Here is a 22693-nt window from a genome sequence, read left to right as displayed (position 1 = left end):
CTGTGAGCTAAATGGTAGTGTTAACAAACATATTGCTAGCTATATGGGGTAGTGTTAACAAACATATTGCTAGCTAAATGGTAGTGTTAACAAACATATTGCTAGCTAAATGGTAGTGTTAACAAACATATTGCTAGCTAAATGGTAGTGTTAACAAACATATTGCTAGCTATATGGTAGTGTTAACAAACATATTGCTAGCTATATGGGGTAGTGTTAACAAACATATTGCTAGCTATATGGTAGTGTTAACAAACATATTGCTAGCTATATGGTAGTGTTAACAAACATATTGCTAGCTATATGGGGTAGTGTTAACAAACATATTGCTAGCTATATGGTAGTGTTAACAAACATATTGCTAGCTATATGGGGTAGTGTTAACAAACATATTGCTAGCTAAATGGTAGTGTTAACAAACATATTGCTAGCTAAATGGTAGTGTTAACAAACATATTGCTAGCTAAATGGTAGTGTTAACAAACATACTGCTTGCTAAATGGTAGTGTTAACAAACATATTGCTAGCTATATGGGGTAGTGTTAACAAACATATTGCTAGCTATATGGTAGTGTTAACAAACATATTGCTAGCTATATGGGGTAGTGTTAACAAACATATTGCTAGCTATATGGTAGTGTTAACAAACATATTGCTAGCTATATGGTAGTGTTAACAAACATATTGCTAGCTATATGGGGTAGTGTTAACAAACATATTGCTAGCTAAATGGTAGTGTTAACAAACATATTGCTAGCTAAATGGTAGTGTTAACAAACATATTGCTAGCTATATGGTAGTGTTAACAAACATATTGCTAGCTATATGGTAGTGTTAACAAACATATTGCTAGCTATATGGTAGTGTTAACAAACTAAAGAATCTTGCTTCAAGTCACCAAACATGTCAAGTCAACAAACAACATGATTTGTTGCATATATGTATTTTTCCACCTGAGTATATATGTATGTATAAGTAATCTCAACAGGGGCATTTCAAATTCTACAAGAACATCAACTTTCAAACCATCAAAACCTACAAGACCAACTTTCATACCTAGCAAAACCTACAAGAACATCAACTTTCATACCTAGCAAAACCTACAAGAACATCAACTTTCAAACCTGGTAAAACCTACAAGAACATCAACTTATAAACCTGGTAAATCCTACAGAAAATCAAATGTTAAAACTGGTCAAAAGCTACAAGAACAATGAGGCTAACATCAACACAATCTGTTAGATCTCTTCTGGTCCAGCATGTCTCAGATCAGATATCAGCAGCCAGCCAGCCAGTCAGCCAGCCAGCCAGCCAAAGTTTGTAGCTGAGCTGGTTGTGCCCCAGCTAGAGGCCCTTGTTGAAGTACACTGTGCTGGGAGGGTTGGGCAGGGCCAGGATCTTGTCTCGCACTTCTGGCTCCAGGCTGGACACGGACATGGAGCTGGGGGGTAGATAGAAAACTGTTGGCCCACTGGACTAGAGGGACTGTTGGCCCACTGGACTAGAGGGACTGTTGGCCCACTGGACTAGAGGGACTGTTGGCCCACTGGACTAGAGGGACTGTTGGCCCACTGGACTAGAGGGACTGTCGGCCCACTGGACTAGAGGGACTGTCGGCCCACTGGACTAGAGGGACTGTCGGCCCACTGGACTAGAGGGACTGTCGGCCCACTGGACTAGAGGGACTGTCGGCCCACTGGACTAGAGGGACTGTCGGCCCACTGGACTAGAGGGACTGTCGGCCCACTGGACTAGAGGGACTGTCGGCCCACTGGACTAGAGGGACTGTCGGCCCACTGGACTAGAGGGACTGTCGGCCCACTGGACTAGAGGGACTGTCGGCCCACTGGACTAGAGGGACTGTCGGCCCACTGGACTAGAGGGACTGTCGGCCCACTGGACTAGAGGGACTGTCGGCCCACTGGACTAGAGGGACTGTTGGCCCACTGGACTAGAGGGACTGTTGGCCCACTGGACTAGAGGGACTGTTGGCCCACTGGACTAGAGGGACTGTTGGCCCACTGGACTAGAGGGACTGTTGGCCCACTGGACTAGAGGGACTGTTGGCCCACCGGACTAGAGGGACTGTTGGCCCACCGGACTAGAGGGACTGTTGGCCCACCGGACTAGAGGGACTGTTGGCCCACCGGACTAGAGGGACTGTCGGCCCACTGGACTAGAGGGACTGTCGGCCCACTGGACTAGAGGGACTGTTGGCCCACTGGACTAGAGGGACTGTTGGCCCACTGGACTAGAGGGACTGTCGGCCCACTGGACTAGAGGGACTGTCGGCCCACTGGACTAGAGGGACTGTCGGCCCACTGGACTAGAGGGACTGTCGGCCCACTGGACTAGAGGGACTGTTGGCCCACTGGACTAGAGGGACTGTTGGCCCACTGGACTAGAGGGACTGTTGGCCCACTGGACTAGAGGGACTGTTGGCCCACCGGACTAGAGGGACTGTTGGCCCACTGGACTAGAGGGACTGTTGGCCCACTGGACTAGAGGGACTGTTGGCCCACTGGACTAGAGGGACTGTTGGCCCACTGGACTAGAGGGACTGTTGGCCCACCGGACTAGAGGGACTGTTGCCCCACTGGACTAGAGGGACTGTTGGCCCACTGGACTAGAGGGACTGTTGGCCCACTGGACTAGAGGGACTGTTGGCCCACTGGACTAGAGGGACTGTTGGCCCACTGGACTAGAGGGACTGTTGGCCCACTGGACTAGAGGGACTGTTGGCCCACTAGACTAGAGGGACTGTCTGCCCACTGGACTAGAGGGACTGTTGGCCCACTGGAGTAGAGGGACTGTTGGCCCACTGGACTAGAGGGACTGTTGGCCCACTGGACTAGAGGGACTGTTGGCCCACTGGACTAGAGGGACTGTCGGCCCACTGGACTAGAGGGACTGTCGGCCCACTGGACTAGAGGGACTGTTGGCCCACTGGACTAGAGGGACTGTTGGCCCACTGGACTAGAGGGACTGTTGGCCCACTGGACTAGAGGGACTGTTGGCCCACTGGACTAGAGGGACTGTTGGCCCACTGGACTAGAGGGACTGTCCGCCCACTGGACTAGAGGGACTGTTGGCCCACTGGACTAGAGGGACTGTTGGCCCACTGGACTAGAGGGACTGTTGGCCCACTGGACTAGAGGGACTGTTGGCCCACTGGACTAGAGGGACTGTCGGCCCACTGGACTAGAGGGACTGTCTGCCCACTGGACTAGAGGGACTGTTGGCCCACTGGACTAGAGGGACTGTTGGCCCACTGGACTAGAGGGACTGTTGGCCCACTAGACTAGAGGGACTGTTGGCCCACTGGACTAGAGGGACTGTCTGCCCACTGGACTAGAGGGACTGTTGGCCCACTGGACTAGAGGGACTGTTGGCCCACTGGACTAGAGGGACTGTTGGCCCACTGGACTAGAGGGATTGTTGGCCCACTGGACTAGAGGGACTGTTGGCCCACTTGACTAGAGGGACAGCATTATTTTCTAGGAGAGAAGCCGTCCCGTATGAGGTTTGTACTCTAAGGACATAGTTGTGTAGGACATTGTCCTGTAAAACAGCACTCACCTTTTCTGAGGGAACAAGGCGCAGCAAAGAGGGGTAGCAAAAACCAGCCTAAAAAAGTTAAGATGTCATTTTTTAAATTCTTTACAATGACGAAATACTTTTTTATTATAATTATTTAGCTAAGGACTTTTTCTAATATACAGACGACTTTATGAAAGACTAATGAGAGTCTACTTACAAGACACCTATCATTCCTACTTGGATGGGTGCATTCAGCCATGGCATCCTGTGCATGAATGATTTCTTCTCTAAACTGTTCATGATAAAAGGGGGGATCACTGCGGGAATAGATTCAGTGGTGTTACTTGATGACTATACATCACATTGAACAACACCACAGGCCAACAACAACAACATAGCAGCAACTGCATGGGACAGCTGCATCTACACAGCCACAACACCAGCAGCATGTACAGGACCACAACACCAGCATGTAAGGACCACAACACCATACAGGACCACAACACCACCAGCATGTACAGGACCACAACACCAGCATGTACAGGAGCACAACACCATACAGGAGCACAACACCATACAGGACCACAACACCATACAGGACCACAACACCATACAGGACCACAACACCATACAGGACCACAACACCAGCAGCATGTACAGGACCACAACACCATACAGGACCACAACACCATACAGGACCACAACACCAGCATGTACAGGACCACAACACCAGCATGTACAGGACCACAACACCAGCATGTACAGGACCACAACACCATACAGGACCACAAGACCATACAGGACCACAAGACCATACAGGACCACAAGACCATACAGGACCACAACACCATATAGGACCACAACACCATACAGGACCACAACACCATACAGGACCACAAGACCAGCAGCATGTACAGGACCACAAGACCATACAGGACCACAACACCATACAGGACCACAACACCATACAGGACCACAACACCATACAGGACCACAACACCATACAGGACCACAAGACCATACAGGACCACAACACCATACAGGACCACAACACCATACAGGACCACAACACCATACAGGACCACAACACCATACAGGACCACAACACCATACAGGACCACAACACCATACAGGACCACAAGACCATACAGGACCACAAGACCATACAGGACCACAACACCATACAACAGGACCACAAGACCATACAGGACCACAAGACCATACAGGACCACAACACCATACAGGACCACAACACCATACAGGACCACAAGACCATACATGACCACAAGACCATACAGGACCACAACACCATACAGGACCACAACACCATACAGGACCACAACACCATACAGGACCACAACACCATACAGGACCACAACACCATACAGGACCACAACACCATACAGGACCACAACACCATACAGGACCACAACACCATACAGGACCACAACACCATACAGGACCACAAGACCAGCATGTACAGGACCACAACACCAGCATGTACAGGACCACAACACCATACAGGAGCACAACACCATACAGGACCACAACACCAGCAGCATGTACAGGACCACAACACCATACAGGACCACAACACCATACAGGACCACAAGACCATACAGGACCACAAGACCATACAGGACCACAACACCATACAGGACCACAACACCATACAGGACCACAACACCATACAGGACCACAACACCATACAGGACCACAACACCATACAGGACCACAAGACCATACAGGACCACAAGACCATACAGGACCACAACACCATACAGGACCACAACACCATACAGGACCACAACACCATACAGGACCACAACACCATACAGGACCACAAGACCATACAGGACCACAACACCATACAGGACCACAACACCATACAGGACCACAACACCATACAGGACCACAACACCATACAGGACCACAACACCATACAGGACCACAACACCATACAGGACCACAACACCATACAGGACCATACAGGACCACAACACCATACAGGACCACAACACCATACAGGACCACAACACCATACAGGACCACAACACCATACAGGACCACAACACCATACAGGACCACAAGAGCATGTAGACAACTTACACATCCCTGGCATGGCCATGATGACTCTGGATATAACCACTTGTGTGATGGCGCTGCTGGCGGCACGCTTTGACTCACCAACTTTGTTGCCTTCACTGTCCAGTACTGGGATGCCCTGCATCAGTTCTCTGTCATAGACACAACATAGAGTCAAGGAGAGGCTTGTGTGTGTGAGGGGGGGGGGAGGAAGAAGAATTGTGTGGGGGACAGGCTCATGTGTGTGAGTTGCTTGTGTAGGGGACAGGGTTGTAGGGGAGAGAGGCTCTTGTGTGTGCGAGGGTTGTGTGGGGGAGAGGTTTGTGTGGGGACAAGAGGGTTGTGTGGGGAGGAGAGGATTGTGTGGGGGAGAGTTTTGATGGAGAGTGGCTCTTGTGTGTGCAAGGGTTGTGTGGGGGAGTGAATTGTGTGGGGAGGAGAGGGTTGGTTGTGTGGGGCTCTTGTCGTACCTGCTCCTCATACACGGGATGTTGATACAGTTGGCCGCAGCTACAGCAGCAAAAGGCACAAACCTCCCAATGATGGCAGGGAATTTCTGAAAGTAACAAAAAACATCTGTTATAAACCTAAACATCTGTTATAAACCTAAACATCTGTTATAAACCTAAACATCTGTTATAAACCTAAACATCTGTTATAAACCTAAACATCTGTTATAAACCTAAACATCTGTTATAAACCTAAACATCTGTTATAAACCTAAACATCTGTTATAAACCTAAACATCTGTTATAAACCTAAACATCTGCTATCAACCTAAACATTAAGTGTCTGCTTACAACATCTTACCTTGACCATGTTGTTAAGTGTCTATCAACATCTTACCTTGACCATGTTAAGTATCTATCAACATCTTACCTTGACCATGTTGTTAAGTGTCTATCAACATCTTACCTTGACCATGTTGTTAAGTATCTATCAACATCTTACCTTGACCATGTTGTTAAGTGTCTATCAACATCTTACCTTGACCATGTTGTTAAGTGTCTATCAACATCTTACCTTGACCATGTTGTTGAGTGTCTATCAACATCTTACCTTGACCATGTTAAGTGTCTATCAACATCTTACCTTGACCATGTTAAGTGTCTATCAACATCTTACCTTGACCATATTAAGTGTCTATCAACATCTTACCTTGACTATATTGTTAAGTGTCTATCAACATCTTACCTTGACCATATTAAGTGTCTATCAACATCTTACCTTGACCATGTTGTTAAGTGTCTATCAACATCTTACCTTGACCATGTTGTTAAGTGTCTATCAACATCTTACCTTGACCATGTTGTTAAGTGTCTATCAACATCTTACCTTGACCATGTTGTTAAGTGTCTATCAACATCTTACCTTGACCATGTTAAGTGTCTATCAACATCTTACCTTGACCATGTTGTTAAGTGTCTATCAACATCTTACCTTGACCATGTTGTTAAGTGTCTATCAACATCTTACCTTGACCATGTTAAGTGTCTATCAACATCTTACCTTGACCATGTTGTTAAGTGTCTATCAACATCTTACCTTGACCATGTTGTTAAGTGTCTATCAACATCTTACCTTGACCATGTTGTTAAGTGTCTATCAACATCTTACCTTGACCATGTTGTTAAGTGTCTATCAACATCTTACCTTGACCATGTTGTTAAGTGTCTATCAACATCTTACCTTGACCATGTTGTTAAGTGTCTATCAACATCTTACCTTGACCATGTTGTTAAGTGTCTATCAACATCTTACCTTGACCATGTTGTTAAGTGTCTATCAACATCTTACCTTGACCATGTTGTTAAGTGTCTATCAACATCTTACCTTGACCATGTTGTTAAGTGTCTATCAACATCTTACCTTGACCATGTTGTTAAGTGTCTATCAACATCTTACCTTGACCATGTTGTTAAGTGTCTATCAACATCTTACCTTGACCATGTTAAGTGTCTATCAACATCTTATCTTGACCATGTTGTTAAGTGTCTATCAACATCTTACCTTGACCATGTTGTTAAGTGTCTATCAACATCTTACCTTGACCATGTTGTTAAGTGTCTATCAACATCTTACCTTGACCATGTTGTTAAGTGTCTATCAACATCTTACCTTGACCATGTTGTTAAGTGTCTATCAACATCTTACCTTGACCATGTTGTTAAGTGTCTATCAACATCTTACCTTGACCATGTTGTTAAGTGTCTATCAACATCTTACCTTGACCATGTTGTTAAGTGTCTATCAACATCTTACCTTGACCATGTTGTTAAGTGTCTATCAACATCTTACCTTGACCATGTTGTTAAGTGTCTATCAACATCTTACCTTGACCATGTTGTTAAGTGTCTATCAACATCTTACCTTGACCATGTTAAGTGTCTATCAACATCTTACCTTGACCATGTTGTTAAGTGTCTATCAACATCTTATCTTGACCATGTTGTTAAGTGTCTATCAACATCTTATCTTGACCATGTTGTTAAGTGTCTATCAACATCTTACCTTGACCATGTTGTTAAGTGTCTATCAACATCTTACCTTGACCATGTTGTTAAGTGTCTATCAACATCTTACCTTGACCATGTTGTTAAGTGTCAATCAACATCTTACCTTGACCATGTTGTTAAGTATCTATCAACATCTTACCTTGACCATGTTGTTAAGTGTCTATCAACATCTTACCTTGACCATGTTGTTAAGTGTCTATCAACATCTTACCTTGACCATGTTAAGTGTCTATCAACATCTTACCTTGACCATGTTGTTAAGTGTCTATCAACATCTTACCTTGACCATGTTGTTAAGTGTCTATCAACATCTTACCTTGACCATGTTGTTAAGTGTCTATCAACATCTTACCTTGACCATGTTGTTAAGTGTCTATCAACATCTTACCTTGACCATGTTGTTAAGTGTCTATCAACATCTTACCTTGACCATGTTGTTAAGTGTCTATCAACATCTTACCTTGACCATGTTGTTAAGTGTCTATCAACATCTTACCTTGACCATGTTGTTAAGTGTCTATCAACATCTTACCTTGACCATGTTGTTAAGTGTCTATCAACATCTTACCTTGACCATGTTGTTAAGTGTCTATCAACATCTTACCTTGACCATGTTGTTAAGTGTCTATCAACATCTTACCTTGACCATGTTGTTAAGTGTCTATCAACATCTTACCTTGACCATGTTGTTAAGTGTCTATCAACATCTTACCTTGACCATGTTGTTAAGTATCTATCAACATCTTACCTTGACCATGTTGTTAAGTGTCTATCAACATCTTACCTTGACCATGTTGTTAAGTGTCTATCAACATCTTACCTTGACCATGTTGTTAAGTGTCTATCAACATCTTACCTTGACCATGTTGTTAAGTGTCTATCAACATCTTACCTTGACCATGTTGTTAAGTGTCTATCAACATCTTACCTTGACCATGTTGTTAAGTGTCTATCAACATCTTACCTTGACCATGTTGTTAAGTGTCTATCAACATCTTACCTTGACCATGTTGTTAAGTGTCTATCAACATCTTACCTTGACCATGTTGTTAAGTGTCTATCAACATCTTACCTTGACCATGTTAAGTGTCTATCAACATCTTACCTTGACCATGTTGTTAAGTGTCTATCAACATCTTACCTTGACCATGTTGTTAAGTATCTATCAACATCTTACCTTGACCATGTTGTTAAGTGTCTATCAACATCTTACCTTGACCATGTTGTTAAGTGTCTATCAACATCTTACCTTGACCATGTTGTTAAGTGTCTATCAACATCTTACCTTGACCATGTTAAGTGTCTATCAACATCTTACCTTGACCATGTTGTTAAGTGTCTATCAACATCTTATCTTGACCATGTTGTTAAGTGTCTATCAACATCTTACCTTGACCATGTTGTTAAGTGTCTATCAACATCTTACCTTGACCATGTTGTTAAGTGTCTATCAACATCTTATCTTGACCATGTTGTTAAGTGTCTATCAACATCTTACCTTGACCATGTTGTTAAGTGTCTATCAACATCTTACCTTGACCATGTTGTTAAGTGTCTATCAACATCTTACCTTGACCATGTTGTTAAGTGTCTATCAACATCTTACCTTGACCATGTTGTTAAGTGTCTATCAACATCTTACCTTGACCATGTTGTTAAGTGTCTATCAACATCTTACCTTGACCATGTTGTTAAGTGTCTATCAACATCTTACCTTGACCATGTTGTTAAGTGTCTATCAACATCTTACCTTGACCATGTTGTTAAGTGTCTATCAACATCTTACCTTGACCATGTTAAGTGTCTATCAACATCTTACCTTGACCATGTTGTTAAGTGTCTATCAACATCTTACCTTGACCATGTTGTTAAGTATCTATCAACATCTTACCTTGACCATGTTGTTAAGTGTCTATCAACATCTTACCTTGACCATGTTGTTAAGTGTCTATCAACATCTTACCTTAACCATGTTGTTAAGTGTCAATCAACATCTTACCTTGACCATGTTGTTAAGTATCTATCAACATCTTACCTTGACCATGTTGTTAAGTGTCTATCAACATCTTACCTTGACCATGTTGTTAAGTGTCTATCAACATCTTACCTTGACCATGTTGTTAAGTGTCTATCAACATCTTACCTTGACCATGTTGTTAAGTGTCTATCAACATTTTACCTTGACCATGTTGTTAAGTGTCTATCAACATCTTACCTTGACCATGTTAAGTGTCTATCAACATCTTACCTTGACCATGTTGTTAAGTGTCTATCAACATCTTACCTTGACCATGTTAAGTGTCTATCAACATCTTACCTTGACCATGTTGTTAAGTGTCTATCAACATCTTACCTTGACCATGTTAAGTGTCTATCAACATCTTACCTTGACCATGTTGTTAAGTGTCTATCAACATCTTACCTTGACCATGTTGTTAAGTGTCTATCAACATCTTACCTTGACCATGTTGTTAAGTATCTATCAACATCTTACCTTGACCATGTTGTTAAGTGTCTATCAACATCTTACCTTGACCATGTTGTTAAGTGTCTATCAACATCTTACCTTGACCATGTTGTTAAGTGTCTATCAACATCTTACCTTGACCATGTTGTTAAGTGTCTATCAACATCTTACCTTGACCATGTTGTTAAGTGTCTATCAACATCTTACCTTGACCATGTTGTTAAGTGTCTATCAACATCTTACCTTGACCATGTTAAGTGTCTATCAACATCTTACCTTGACCATGTTGTTAAGTGTCTATCAACATCTTACCTTGACCATGTTGTTAAGTGTCTATCAACATCTTACCTTGACCATGTTAAGTGTCTATCAACATCTTACCTTGACCATGTTGTTAAGTGTCTATCAACATCTTACCTTGACCATGTTGTTAAGTGTCAAGGCCGTTGTCACAGCTCCTCCAGTGGCCATTACATAGGAGACACCCAGATGCCTAAATTAGTCATAATTTGTTAGGTGCCTAAATTAGTCATAATTTGTTAGGTGACTAAATTAGTCATAATTTGTTAGGTGACTAAATTAGTCATAATTTGTTAAGTGACTAAATTAGTAATGTTTAATTGGTGACCTAATTAGTCATGGTTCATTGGTGACTAAATTAGTAATGTTGCAATGGGTGACTAAATTAGTCATATTTCACTTAGTGACAAAATTATTTCTATTGTATTAAGTGTCTAAACTAGTCAAATCTAATTAGGAGACCTATTTGTCATGCTAAATTACTTTTGTTGTTTAATTATGTCTAAATCTAAATTCTACTGGACCGAGTTATTTTAAATTTTTCACTGAGGACAATGAATGTGACATAAAATGTTACTTAATAAGCTGATGAATTCACTCTTTGAAAATTCTAATTTTTTTTTATAAAGCCCTAATGTTCCGCACTATTATACACACACTTTTTGCTGTTCATTTCATGCACAGTGCTTTTTTATACTTTCTCATATAGGCTATACGCAGGATAGAGAAAGTCTTGTAATCGTGCAAAAAAAAAAATTGGAGATTTTTACAAATCTCGACGTTTTACACCTCACTGATACGGAAAAACATAATTTTGCAATCTTGTCCATATGTCTGTGTGTGTGTCTGTGTGTGTGTGTCTGTGAGTGGGTAAACACGATACCTTGAGTACAGTTACAGCTAGGTTGATGAAATTTCATATATAAGTATTTTATCAAAATCGTAGATCTGTATCAACTTTTGAGCGATTGCCAATAACCGGAAGTGGTACTTTTTCTACTTTGAATTTTTAAAAAGCCTATAACTTGAGTACTACTTCAGATAAATAAATAAAATTTAACATGTAAGTAAAAGTTCTACTTCTCTACCTTCTGTCAATTTTTGAGTAAATTCCGTTGACCAGAAGTACTAATTTACGCTATTTCCGATTTCTCAAAATATATAAAGTACTAATAATATTGGGCACTATTATGCACATTTTGTTCTGGCGTTTGCTTGGTGCGCAATTCTTTTTTCTACTAGATTTTATTCTATTTTTAAAAGTTTAAGTAAACAAAAATCATGTCTATATTCCGAGTTGCCATCCCACGTAGTGTTATATTAGAATATTCGAGAAAGTTTAGGGGAGATCACTCCTGGTTTATTCTATTCTATTTTTTAAAATTTAAGTATTTAAAAAAATTTGATTAAAAATCATATCCATACCCCCTCGTAGCAACCCCCATTATTGTTTTAAAAGAATATTGGAGAAAGTTAATGGGAGATCACTCCTGCTTTATTTTAATATTGTGAGATTTCTAAGTGTTTCTGGAAATGTTTAGGTGAGATTTTAAGTGTTTCTAGAAATGTTTAGGTGCGTCATCTTGTCAAGGTTGGGTGATGATTTGACATTTTGCTGCAACAAAATTAGTCATGTTTAGGTGACTCCATTGTTTATGTGACTCAATTGTTTATGCGACTTTATTGTTTATGTGACTCAGTTGTTCATGTTTATGTAACTCTATTGTTTATTATATTATTGTTCGCCTCTAGGAGCCTAACTGAATGTTTCCCCTAAAAAGTATCTGTTTTCACTTACACAGGAGAAATGGGCGTGTCCCCACTACGGTTGGTGTAGTTGACCACAGCATTAAACGTTTGGTTAAACCACTGCCAGAAGATCACAGCTGGGGTAGTTCTAGAGTCAGTACATGTGGAGTCAGTACAACATGGAGTCAGTAAAACATATGGAGTCAGGACAACATGTGGAGTCAGTACAATATGTGGAGTCAGTACAATATGTGGAGTCAGTACAACATGGAGTCAGTACAACATGGAGTCACTGTGGAGTCAGTACAATATGGAGTCACTGTGGAGTCAGTACAAAATGGAGTCAGGACAATATGTGGAGTCAGTAAAACATGAAGTCAGTACAACATGTGGTGTCACTACAACATGGAGTCAGTACAACATGGAGTCAGTACAACATGGAGTCTGTACAACATGGAGTCTGTACAACATGGAGTCACTGTGGAGTCAGTACAACATGTGGAGTCAGTAAAATATGTGGAGTCAATAAAATAAAATATCAACATTTTATAAAATGTCATCATGCAACTAGTGACAGATGTCAACCTACTAGTAGAATGTCATCATGCAACCAGATGTCAACCTACTAGTAGAATGTCATCATGCAACCAGATGTCAACCTACTTGTAGAATGTCATCATGCAACCACATGTCAACCTACTTGTAGAATGTCATCATGCAACCTGTGATGGTCATATTCATGGGCACTTGTGCTGACATCCTCCCCAGGAGAAACATTTTTTCTTTGGTGTCGGGGTGAAAGGCGGAGTCATACAAATGTTTGGCTTGCCACAACTTGTCTTCTGTTAGGCCTGCTACCAACTCTCCTTTCCTGGAGGTACATTAAACACATTAGAGGTTTAGCATTAGAGTTGGCGTAAGGATTATGGTTCGGGATAAGATTGTTGATGTTTGTTTTGGTTTAGATTATGGTTTAGGTTAAGTCAAAACTATGATCAGTCTCATGCTATGTCCTCATTGGGCACTTCTCTAAAAATGCACCATTGGTAGCATACCAAGGTTAGTGTATCTGTATCTGACACTAAGGTAAGTGTATCTGACACTAAGGTAAGTGTATCTGACACTTAGGTAAGTGTATCTGTATCTGACACTAAGGTAAGTATCTGTATCTGACACTAAGGTAAGTGTATCTGACACTAAGGTAAGTGTATCTGACACTTAGGTAAGTGTATCTGTATCTGACACTAAGGTAAGTGTATCTGACACTAAGGTAAGTGTATCTGACGCTTAGGTAAGTGTATCTGTATCTGACACTAAGGTAAGTGTATCTGTATCTGACACTAAGGTAAGTGTATCTGACACTAAGGTAAGTGTATCTGACACTAAGGTAAGTGTATCTGTATCTGACACTAAGGTAAGTGTATCTGACACTTAGGTAAGTGTATCTGTATCTGACACTAAGGTAAGTGTATCTGACACTAAGGTAAGTGTATCTGACGCTTAGGTAAGTGTATCTGTATCTGACACTAAGGTAAGTGTATCTGTATCTGACACTAAGGTAAGTGTATCTGACACTAAGGTAAGTGTATCTGACACTAAGGTAAGTGTATCTGTATCTGACACTAAGGTAAGTGTATCTGTATCTGACACTAAGGTAAGTGTATCTGTATCTGACACTAAGGTAAGTGTATCTGACATTAAGGTAAGTGTATCTGTATCTGACACTAAGGTAAGTGTATCTGTATCTGACACTAAGGTAAGTGTATCTGTATCTGACACTAAGGTAAGTGTATCTGTATCTGACACTAAGGTAAGTGTATCTGTATCTGACACTAAGGTAAGTGTATCTGACATTAAGGTAAGTGTATCTGTATCTGACACTAAGGTAAGTGTATCTGTATCTGACACTAAGGTAAGTGTATCTGTATCTGACACTAAGGTAAGTGTATCTGACAATAAGGTAAGTGTATCTGTATCTGACACTAAGGTAAGTGTATCTGACACTAAGGTAAGTGTATCTGTATCTGACACTAAGGTAAGTGTATCTGACAATAAGGTAAGTGTATCTGTATCTGACACTAAGGTAAGTGTATCTGACACTAAGGTAAGTGTATCTGTATCTGACACTAAGGTAAGTGTATCTGACAATAAGGTAAGTGTATCTGTATCTGACACTAAGGTAAGTGTATCTGACACTAAGGTAAGTGTATCTGTATCTGACACTAAGGTAAGTGTATCTGTATCTGACACTAAGGTAAGTGTATCTGTATCTGACACTAAGGTAAGTGTATCTGACACTAAGGTAAGTGTATCTGACACTAAGATACGTGTACCTGTATCTTTCAACAATGTCTTTAGCTTGATCCAATGATTGACCTGAAGCGAAGATGTTGAGAGGGTTTGTGGTGATGAAAAAGTGTTTGGCCCTGCCCTTGTAGGTGGACTGATCGTACCTGGGCTCATCGATGTTCACCTTCAGCTGGGTCATCCTGACCTGCAGACACAAACAATTGCTCAACCTGTACAGTGAGGGTGGGTGCTCAATATTTATCTTATCCAATCAAGCATGTTCTTCATCAAATTCTTACACAATCCAGTGTGTTGATTTTGTTGGAGACTAAATGGTAAGAAGTTCGGAAAGACAATTATTTTTTCCATCACTTTCATAAGTGTTAAATTATAAAATAAAATAAAGATGTATGTCAAAGTCCTAAAGCATGTATAAAGTTAAACTTTAACTTGTCCCATTCAAATCTAAGTATTGGATAAAGTTAAACTTGTACCAGTAAACATATCATTGATGTCAAGAAACCTAGTCTGTTATACTGAACATGTCAAGAAATGACAAAAGAACCGCCTACAAAGCTAGTCAATGATTTGGCCATTTGTTGGATGCTAACAAAGTGTCTTTCTAACTATAAAACCCAGTTGCCTGACATTTGACAAATATTTTGGGAAGCTGTTCATGTTGACATCTTCATTTTTTTAAAGTAAGTCATAAAAACATTTTTAATTAAAATCAATTATATTATTACTTTTTAAAAACATCCATTTCTTTCTAAAATATTTTCTGAGCTTGATCAACATTCAGTTTTTTTTATTAATTAGTTTCTGTTACAAAGGATACAAAATAGTTTGTCGTGATGGGTCCATTCATTATTATTTTTACTTGGATCAAAATTGTGTTTTTCTCAATTCTGTCTATTGTTAAAAACTCTCAGAAAAGTTTTTCCAATAAGAACTTGAAAATATTTTTTTTTTATGTTTGCCGACATTTCTATTTTATATTTTCAAGCTTAAATTATAACCTGAAATTCCACTTCCACATCAGGAACAATGATTGCCAATAAAATTTTAATAATTTTTTAAATTGCATGGTCCAAGTTATGGTCCGAGTTATGCCTTTTTTGTTTTTGGATTTTTAAAATTGTTTATTTTTTATAATTTAGGTTTGACAAAAAGCTCAATATAAAGGTTTTTAAAACCAGATTAATTTGAAAAACACAGCACAAACTTTTTAAAAAGTTATCTAATGAACTGCCATAATGGCTAGAATTCAGTTGTAACATTACTTTTTTAATATGCAAAAGTATGTGGTCACATATTCTGATTAATGTGGCATCATTTATGGATAACCCCGTAGTTATATGATTTAGTAGCCCATAATTAAATGAAGTGTATTTATGAAATAGCTGAATTGCTTAGTTTTATTATAGATGTCTACTATCACACTACTGTGTTAAGTGTGTTTTGTAATAGTTTTATTATAGATGTCTACTATCACACTACTGTGTTAAGTGTGTTTTGTAATAGTTTTATTATAGATGTCTACTATCACACTACTGTGTTAAGTGTGTTTTGTACTAGTTTTATTATAGATGTCTACTATCACACTACTGTGTTAAGTGTGTTTTGTACTAGTTTTATTATAGATGTCTACTATCACACTACTGTGTTAAGTGTGTTTTGTACTAGTTTTATTATAGATGTCTACTATCACACTACTGTGTTAAGTGTGTTTTGTAATAGTTTTATTATAGATGTCTACTATCACACTACTGTGTTAAGTGTGTTTTGTAATAGTTTTATTATAGATGTCTACTATCACACTACTGTGTTAAGTGTGTTTTGTAATAGTTTTATTATAGATGTCTACTATCACACTACTGTGTTAAGTGTGTTTTGTACTAGTTTTATTATAGATGTCTACTATCACACTACTGTGTTAAGTGTGTTTTGTAATAGTTTTATTATAGATGTCTACTATCACACTACTGTGTTAAGTGTGTTTTGTAATAGTTTTATTATAGATGTCTACTATCACACTACTGTGTTAAGTGTGTTTTGTAATAGTTTTATTATAGATGTCTACTATCACACTACTGTGTTAAGTGTGTTTTGTACTAGTTTTATTATAGATGTCTACTATCACACTACTGTGTTAAGTGTGTTTTGTACTAGTTTTATTATAGATGTCTACTATCACACTACTGTGTTAAGTGTGTTTTGTAATAGTTTTATTATAGATGTCTACTATCACACTACTGTGTTAAGTGTGTTTTGTACTAGTTTTATTATAGATGTCTACTATCACACTACTGTGTTAAGTGTGTTTTGTACTAGTTTGCTTTATGTTATAGTAATAGTTTATTGGTTCTTAACCTGGGTTTGATGAAACCCAAGGGTTCATTCCTGGGTTTGATGAAACCCAAGGGTTCAGTCCTGGTTTGATGAAACCCAAGGGTTCATTCCTGGGTTTGATGAAACCCAAGGGTTCAGTCCTGGTTTGATGAAACCCAAGGGTTCAGTCCTGGGTTTGATGAAACCCAAGGGTTCAGTCCTGGGTTTGATGAAACCCAAGGGTTCAGTCCTGGGTTTGATGAAACCCAAGGGTTCATTCCTGGGTTTGATGAAACCCAAGGGTTCAGTCCTGGTTTGATGAAACCCAAGGGTTCATTCCTGGGTTTGATGAAACCCAAGGGTTCAGTCCTGGTTTGATGAAACCCAAGGGTTCAGTCCTGGGTTTGATGAAACCCAAGGGTTCATTCCTGGGTTTGATGAAACCCAAGGGTTCAGTCCTGGGTTTGATGAAACCCAAGGGTTCAGTCCTGGGTTTGATGAAACCCAAGGGTTCAGTCCTGGGTTTGATGAAACCCAAGGGTTCAGTCCTGGGTTTGATGAAACCCAAGGGTTCAGTGAGCCAGTCTCAGGGTGGAGATTGGACATACACCAGATGCACAGAATTTGCAACAGCATATTGTAAGTGCGGACGATGAAACTAGCTGCGATGACAGTTTAAATATGACATGACAACACAGTAATAAAGTGCACCAGAGTGACACAACGTACATCAGGATTGTGATATTTCTATATCATGGAACCCTTGATGTCATGGCACACTCTACCTTCAAAAGGCATGAGTTCATCTTGAATAGACGTGCTGTGAGAAACAAAATTATTATTTCTGTAGCATGGCCCAGTAGTCAACTTGTGACTGCCATGATGGTATATTGTTTCATAGTATTCATACAAACTATATTGAGGAGAAAAAAGCGTTTGGACGAATATGTGCAAGTACAGTAGGGAGTCACTTGTGTGACTGGATGGGAGGCAACGTCCTAACTGTATCAACGTCCTAACTGTATCAACGTCCTAACTGTATCAACGTCCTAACTGTATCAACGTCCTAACTGTATCAACGTCCTAACTGTATCAACGTCCTAACTGTATCAACGTCCTAACTGTATCAACGTCCTAACTGTATCAACGTCCTAACTGTATCAACGTCCTAACTGTATCAACGTCCTAACTGTATCAACGTCCTAACTGTATGAACGTCCTAACTGTATGAACGTCCTAACTGTATGAACGTCCTAACTGTATGATCGTCCTAACTGTATGAACGTCCTAACTGTATGAATGTCCTAACTGTATGAATGTTCTAACTGTATCAACGTCCTAACTGTATCAACGTCCTAACTGTATGAACGTCCTAACTGTATCAACGTCCTAACTGTATCAACGTCCTAACTGTATCAACGTCCTAACTGTATGAACGTCCTAACTGTATCAACGTCCTAACTGTATGAACGTCCTAACTGTATGAACGTCCTAACTGTATGAATGTCCTAACTGTATGAATGTCCTAACTGTATGAACGTCCTAACTGTATGAACGTCCTAACTGTATCAACGTCCTAACTGTATGAACGTCCTAACTGTATGAACGTCCTAACTGTATGAACGTCCTAACTGTATGAACGTCCTAACTGTATGAACGTCCTAACTGTATGAACGTCCTAACTGTATCAACGTCCTAACTGTATGAACGTCCTAACTGTATGAACGTCCTAACTGTATGAACGTCCTAACTGTATGAACGTCCTAACTGTATGATCGTACTAACTGTATGAACGTCCTAACTGTATGATCGTCCTAACTGTATGAACGTCCTAACTGTATGAACGTCTTAACTGTATGAACGTCCTAACTGTATGAACGTCCTAACTGTATGAACGTCCTAACTGTATGAACGTCCTAACTGTATGAACGTCCTCACTGTATGAATGTCCTAACTGTATGATCGTCCTAACTGTATGATCGTCCTAACTGTATGATCTGCAATGCCAAGTTGGGCACTTGTAGTCTAGCACCAGCAAAACTAAAAGAACACTTCTTAAAGCTGCATGGAGATGGAAAATACAAGAACACCAAGCTGGCTGAATTCAAGGTCAAACCGTGCATTTCTGAACAGGCAATACCAGAAGTCACTCTCATTTGCAGTGAATATTTATTATTATTAGTTTATTTTTGTGTGAAAATAATATTTTGATTGTTTGTTCTTGAACACTGTCAGTGATGTTGATACATTGTGTATATACAAGTAAAATATAGATCTAGATCCAAACCTATTTTGAATTTGAAAAAAAAATGTGTTATTATCCTATTAATAAAGTGCATTTGTCCCCATAGAACCTGACGGGGTAGTGTACCTCTAAAAAGGTTAAAACATTTAAATTTTTTTAATTAACTTATTTTTTTATAGGCCTAAATATCTTTTTTTGTTGTATTACAATTGCTATCTTGTTTATTTTAGTAATTAAGTAATATTTAGAGTCTTAGCTTCAAGTATTGTTGTAAGCCTTATGCCTTCTTATAGTCATAGACTCATAGACTGTACATCTAGATTCTAGATCTAGGTGTAAAACAAAAATCTATTTTAAGTATTACCGTAGTATTTGTATATAATTATATTATTATAGGCAGTGGCGGAACTAGAAAAAAAGGGCCACCCCGCAAAAAAATTTTTTAGGCCCCACCATATATATATATATATATATATATATATATAATAATAATAATATATATATATATATATATAATAATAATATATATATATATATATATATATATATATACAAAATCACAAAATACGAACATTAGATACTCATTACTGGCCTGTTCGGGATTTGAGAAACGTCAGTTTAAAACAATTTTAACATCATATCATGTGTGTAAGTGTATTAGTGTGTTTTGTGAATATCAGTTTTAATTGTTTGATGGAAGCCATCTTAACATCCGGTAGGTCAAAAATAATATAAAACATGAAAGCTTTGTATAAGTATTAATTAAGTAATGGTGTCTCGTGTTATGTTTATTTTTGTTTTTATTTGTATCTATATTATTAATTTTTTAAATATTATTGATTTAATACATTTCTTTTTTATGCAATGTCATTCTTCAGTAATTATTTATAAAAAAAAATAATAATTAAGAGAAGTAATTGGTTTTTAATTTCTTTGGTACAAATCTATTAAAAGGAGCTTATTATCACCCCTATTTGACTATTTTTGTTTAAAAAAGGGAAATATGTCATGAAGCGGTTTGAACATTTGCTTATCTTTGATAAGTTTGATAGTAGGCGAAAGACTCGGCTTTCACAGTGGTTTAAAAACAAAGGGAAAAATATACAAGAGCGTGGGGTGGTGTCTATAGAATAAAGATATTCCAACCGCAGCTACGGTAATTTTTTACAAAATAACCATAAGTCAAAAATGAAAGAAAATTGACTTTTTTTTTTAACTAAAAAAAATGTATTATGGTTGGCTCTGGGCCCCTAAATGGCGTGGGCCCCCCCCCCCCCCCCCCCGCAATGCGGGGTCTGGTGGCACTGTAGTTCCGCCCCTGATTATAGGCCTATAAAGCCCTATAGCCTATAGGCCTATTATATAGTTTAAAGTTTAAATATATAGGCCCTATTATATAGTTATATATATAGGGCATAGGCCTAGATTCTAGATATAGATTCTAGGCCTATTGCCCTATTAGACTATTACTATTAATCTAGATCTAGTCACTATTCAAACAAGACAATTATTAGACAATTATAATTTATGACTAAGTCCGACTAAGACCGTAAGATGTGTCTGAAAAATCAGAAATTCAATTTTTTAATAATAATTAATAATAGGCCTAAATATTAAAGAACAATGTTAATGTAGGGCCCTAATAAATTATTAAATTGTAGGTACTGTTACACAGTGTTACAGTTACTGATCTAGATCTACGAACGACTAGATCTAGATCTAATTACTAATATTCTAAATCTAATTCTAATCTAATAGTAATAGAATAGTACTTAGTACTAACCTACTTCTTAGTACTTAGATCTAGATCTAGATCTATACTATTCTATAGGCCTATCTTAATTTTTTTAGATCTGGGACTCTTTTTAGTCGTAGACTTTATTTTCTTTGTGGGTGGTCAGTATGGGAATCTGACACATGGACTGTCCCGAACAAAACAACTAAATCTAGATCTGTCAAATATAGGCCTATTTATTTAGACTAGATCTAAATAATTGTCGAGTCAGCTGATACAGCCCACAAAAATTTTAAGAGTGATCTCCCATCATTGGTTGGTGTAGCAGTTGGCCTAGCTTTGCAGTATAGTGTTTTATACTGTACACATAGGTTTTTGTAGTTTTGTTTTCACCTTGGCCTGAAATGTATTTTAAACCTGAATTCTTTTATTTTACAATTTCATATTATTATATCCTAGATGTCCTATCTACTCGTTCTTGATATAAAACCTCACTACTGTAAAACATCGTTGCAATAAATAGCGTCTTTAAAAAACGAGACATAAAGAGAGGTTTACAATCAAAGAACAAACACTTAACACTGTCGTAACAGCAAGGAGGCATCATAAAATCATACATCTAACAGCGAACTGTAATGCCACTTTTTACCCCTACACCTTGGTGGGGGGTGGACAGAGTTGTTCTCTAACCTATTTTACTTCTTTCAAGTCAACATAATACAAGTTTAGGGGGGGGGGGGGAGGGGGAGATATATAGTATTTTCTATTTCCATTTCGTTCGGGGGAGGGATGGCGGTAGATTTTCTTCTGAGCCCCCCCCCCCCCCCAAGAGATGCCTGAAAGAAACTCTGTCTTAAAAATAGAATAAAAGTCACAAGAAAAATATCACAGAAAGGAAAAATCTTATATGGAAAAAAGTCACAGAAAGAAAGTCACAATGTATTAAGAAATATTTTGATTTATTTTGTTTAGAATCGTATAATTTTGGGTGCTTATAAATATAGGTGGTGTTTTTTTTATCTGCCTGATAAGTAAATATACTCTAACTAACATAATTTACACAGCAACCTCAAATTTTGTTACATATTTATTTTAATACCCGGTATAAACATTAGGGGTCGTCCATAAATGACGTCACACTCGTAGGGGGGAGGGGGGTCCATAATTTTGTGACGGTGTGTGATGAGGGGGGGGGGTCAGATGATGCGACGTCACACTTTTGCATTATAAAAAAGCAATGTTAGAAAACGAATTTTAGCCGTTATCTCGCGATTTAGATAGAGTATCAATGTTTAAGAAAAATTCATCTTCAATTTTGAGGGGGGTTGTAGGCTGAGGTGTGACGTCATTTAGGGGGGGGGGGTCTGGCTTTTTGTGACGATGTTTGACGGAGGGGAAGGGGGGAGGTAAAAATCGTCCAAAAAAGCGTGACGTCA

General features: G+C 39.1%; 1 protein-coding gene across 7 annotated transcripts in view; it reads right to left on the bottom strand.

Annotated features, from left to right (window-relative positions):
* Positions 1 to 924: 924 nt before the first annotated feature.
* The window catches only part of LOC131955676 (sideroflexin-1), a 102578-nt gene continuing 80809 nt past the window's right edge, over positions 925 to 22693 (bottom strand). For 3 of the 7 annotated variants that reach the window (XM_059319907.1, XM_059319879.1, XM_059319915.1), the window contains exons 2-10: positions 14991 to 15151; positions 13358 to 13528; positions 12707 to 12805; positions 11026 to 11101; positions 6096 to 6181; positions 5650 to 5777; positions 3758 to 3857; positions 3580 to 3627; positions 925 to 1441 (exon numbers count right to left, since the gene is read on the bottom strand). In XM_059319907.1, coding sequence (XP_059175890.1) covers positions 1345 to 1441; positions 3580 to 3627; positions 3758 to 3857; positions 5650 to 5777; positions 6096 to 6181; positions 11026 to 11101; positions 12707 to 12805; positions 13358 to 13528; positions 14991 to 15145 — 960 coding nt within the window. In that variant the 5' untranslated portion in view covers positions 15146 to 15151 and the 3' untranslated portion in view covers positions 925 to 1344. Of the gene's footprint in view, positions 1442 to 3579; positions 3628 to 3757; positions 3858 to 5649; positions 5778 to 6095; positions 6182 to 11025; positions 11102 to 12706; positions 12806 to 13357; positions 13529 to 14990; positions 15152 to 21305; positions 21543 to 22693 lie in introns of those variants that run through there. The other 4 variants (XR_009388878.1, XR_009388879.1, XM_059319888.1 and 1 more) reach the window with 4 other exon arrangements.

This window comes from Physella acuta, unplaced genomic scaffold (genome assembly GCF_028476545.2).
Source record: "Physella acuta isolate Inbredline_101_S28 unplaced genomic scaffold, ASM2847654v3 ptg000079l, whole genome shotgun sequence".
Classification (NCBI taxonomy): domain Eukaryota; kingdom Metazoa; phylum Mollusca; class Gastropoda; family Physidae; genus Physella; species Physella acuta.
This window is presented reverse-complemented; position numbering and strand designations above follow the sequence as displayed.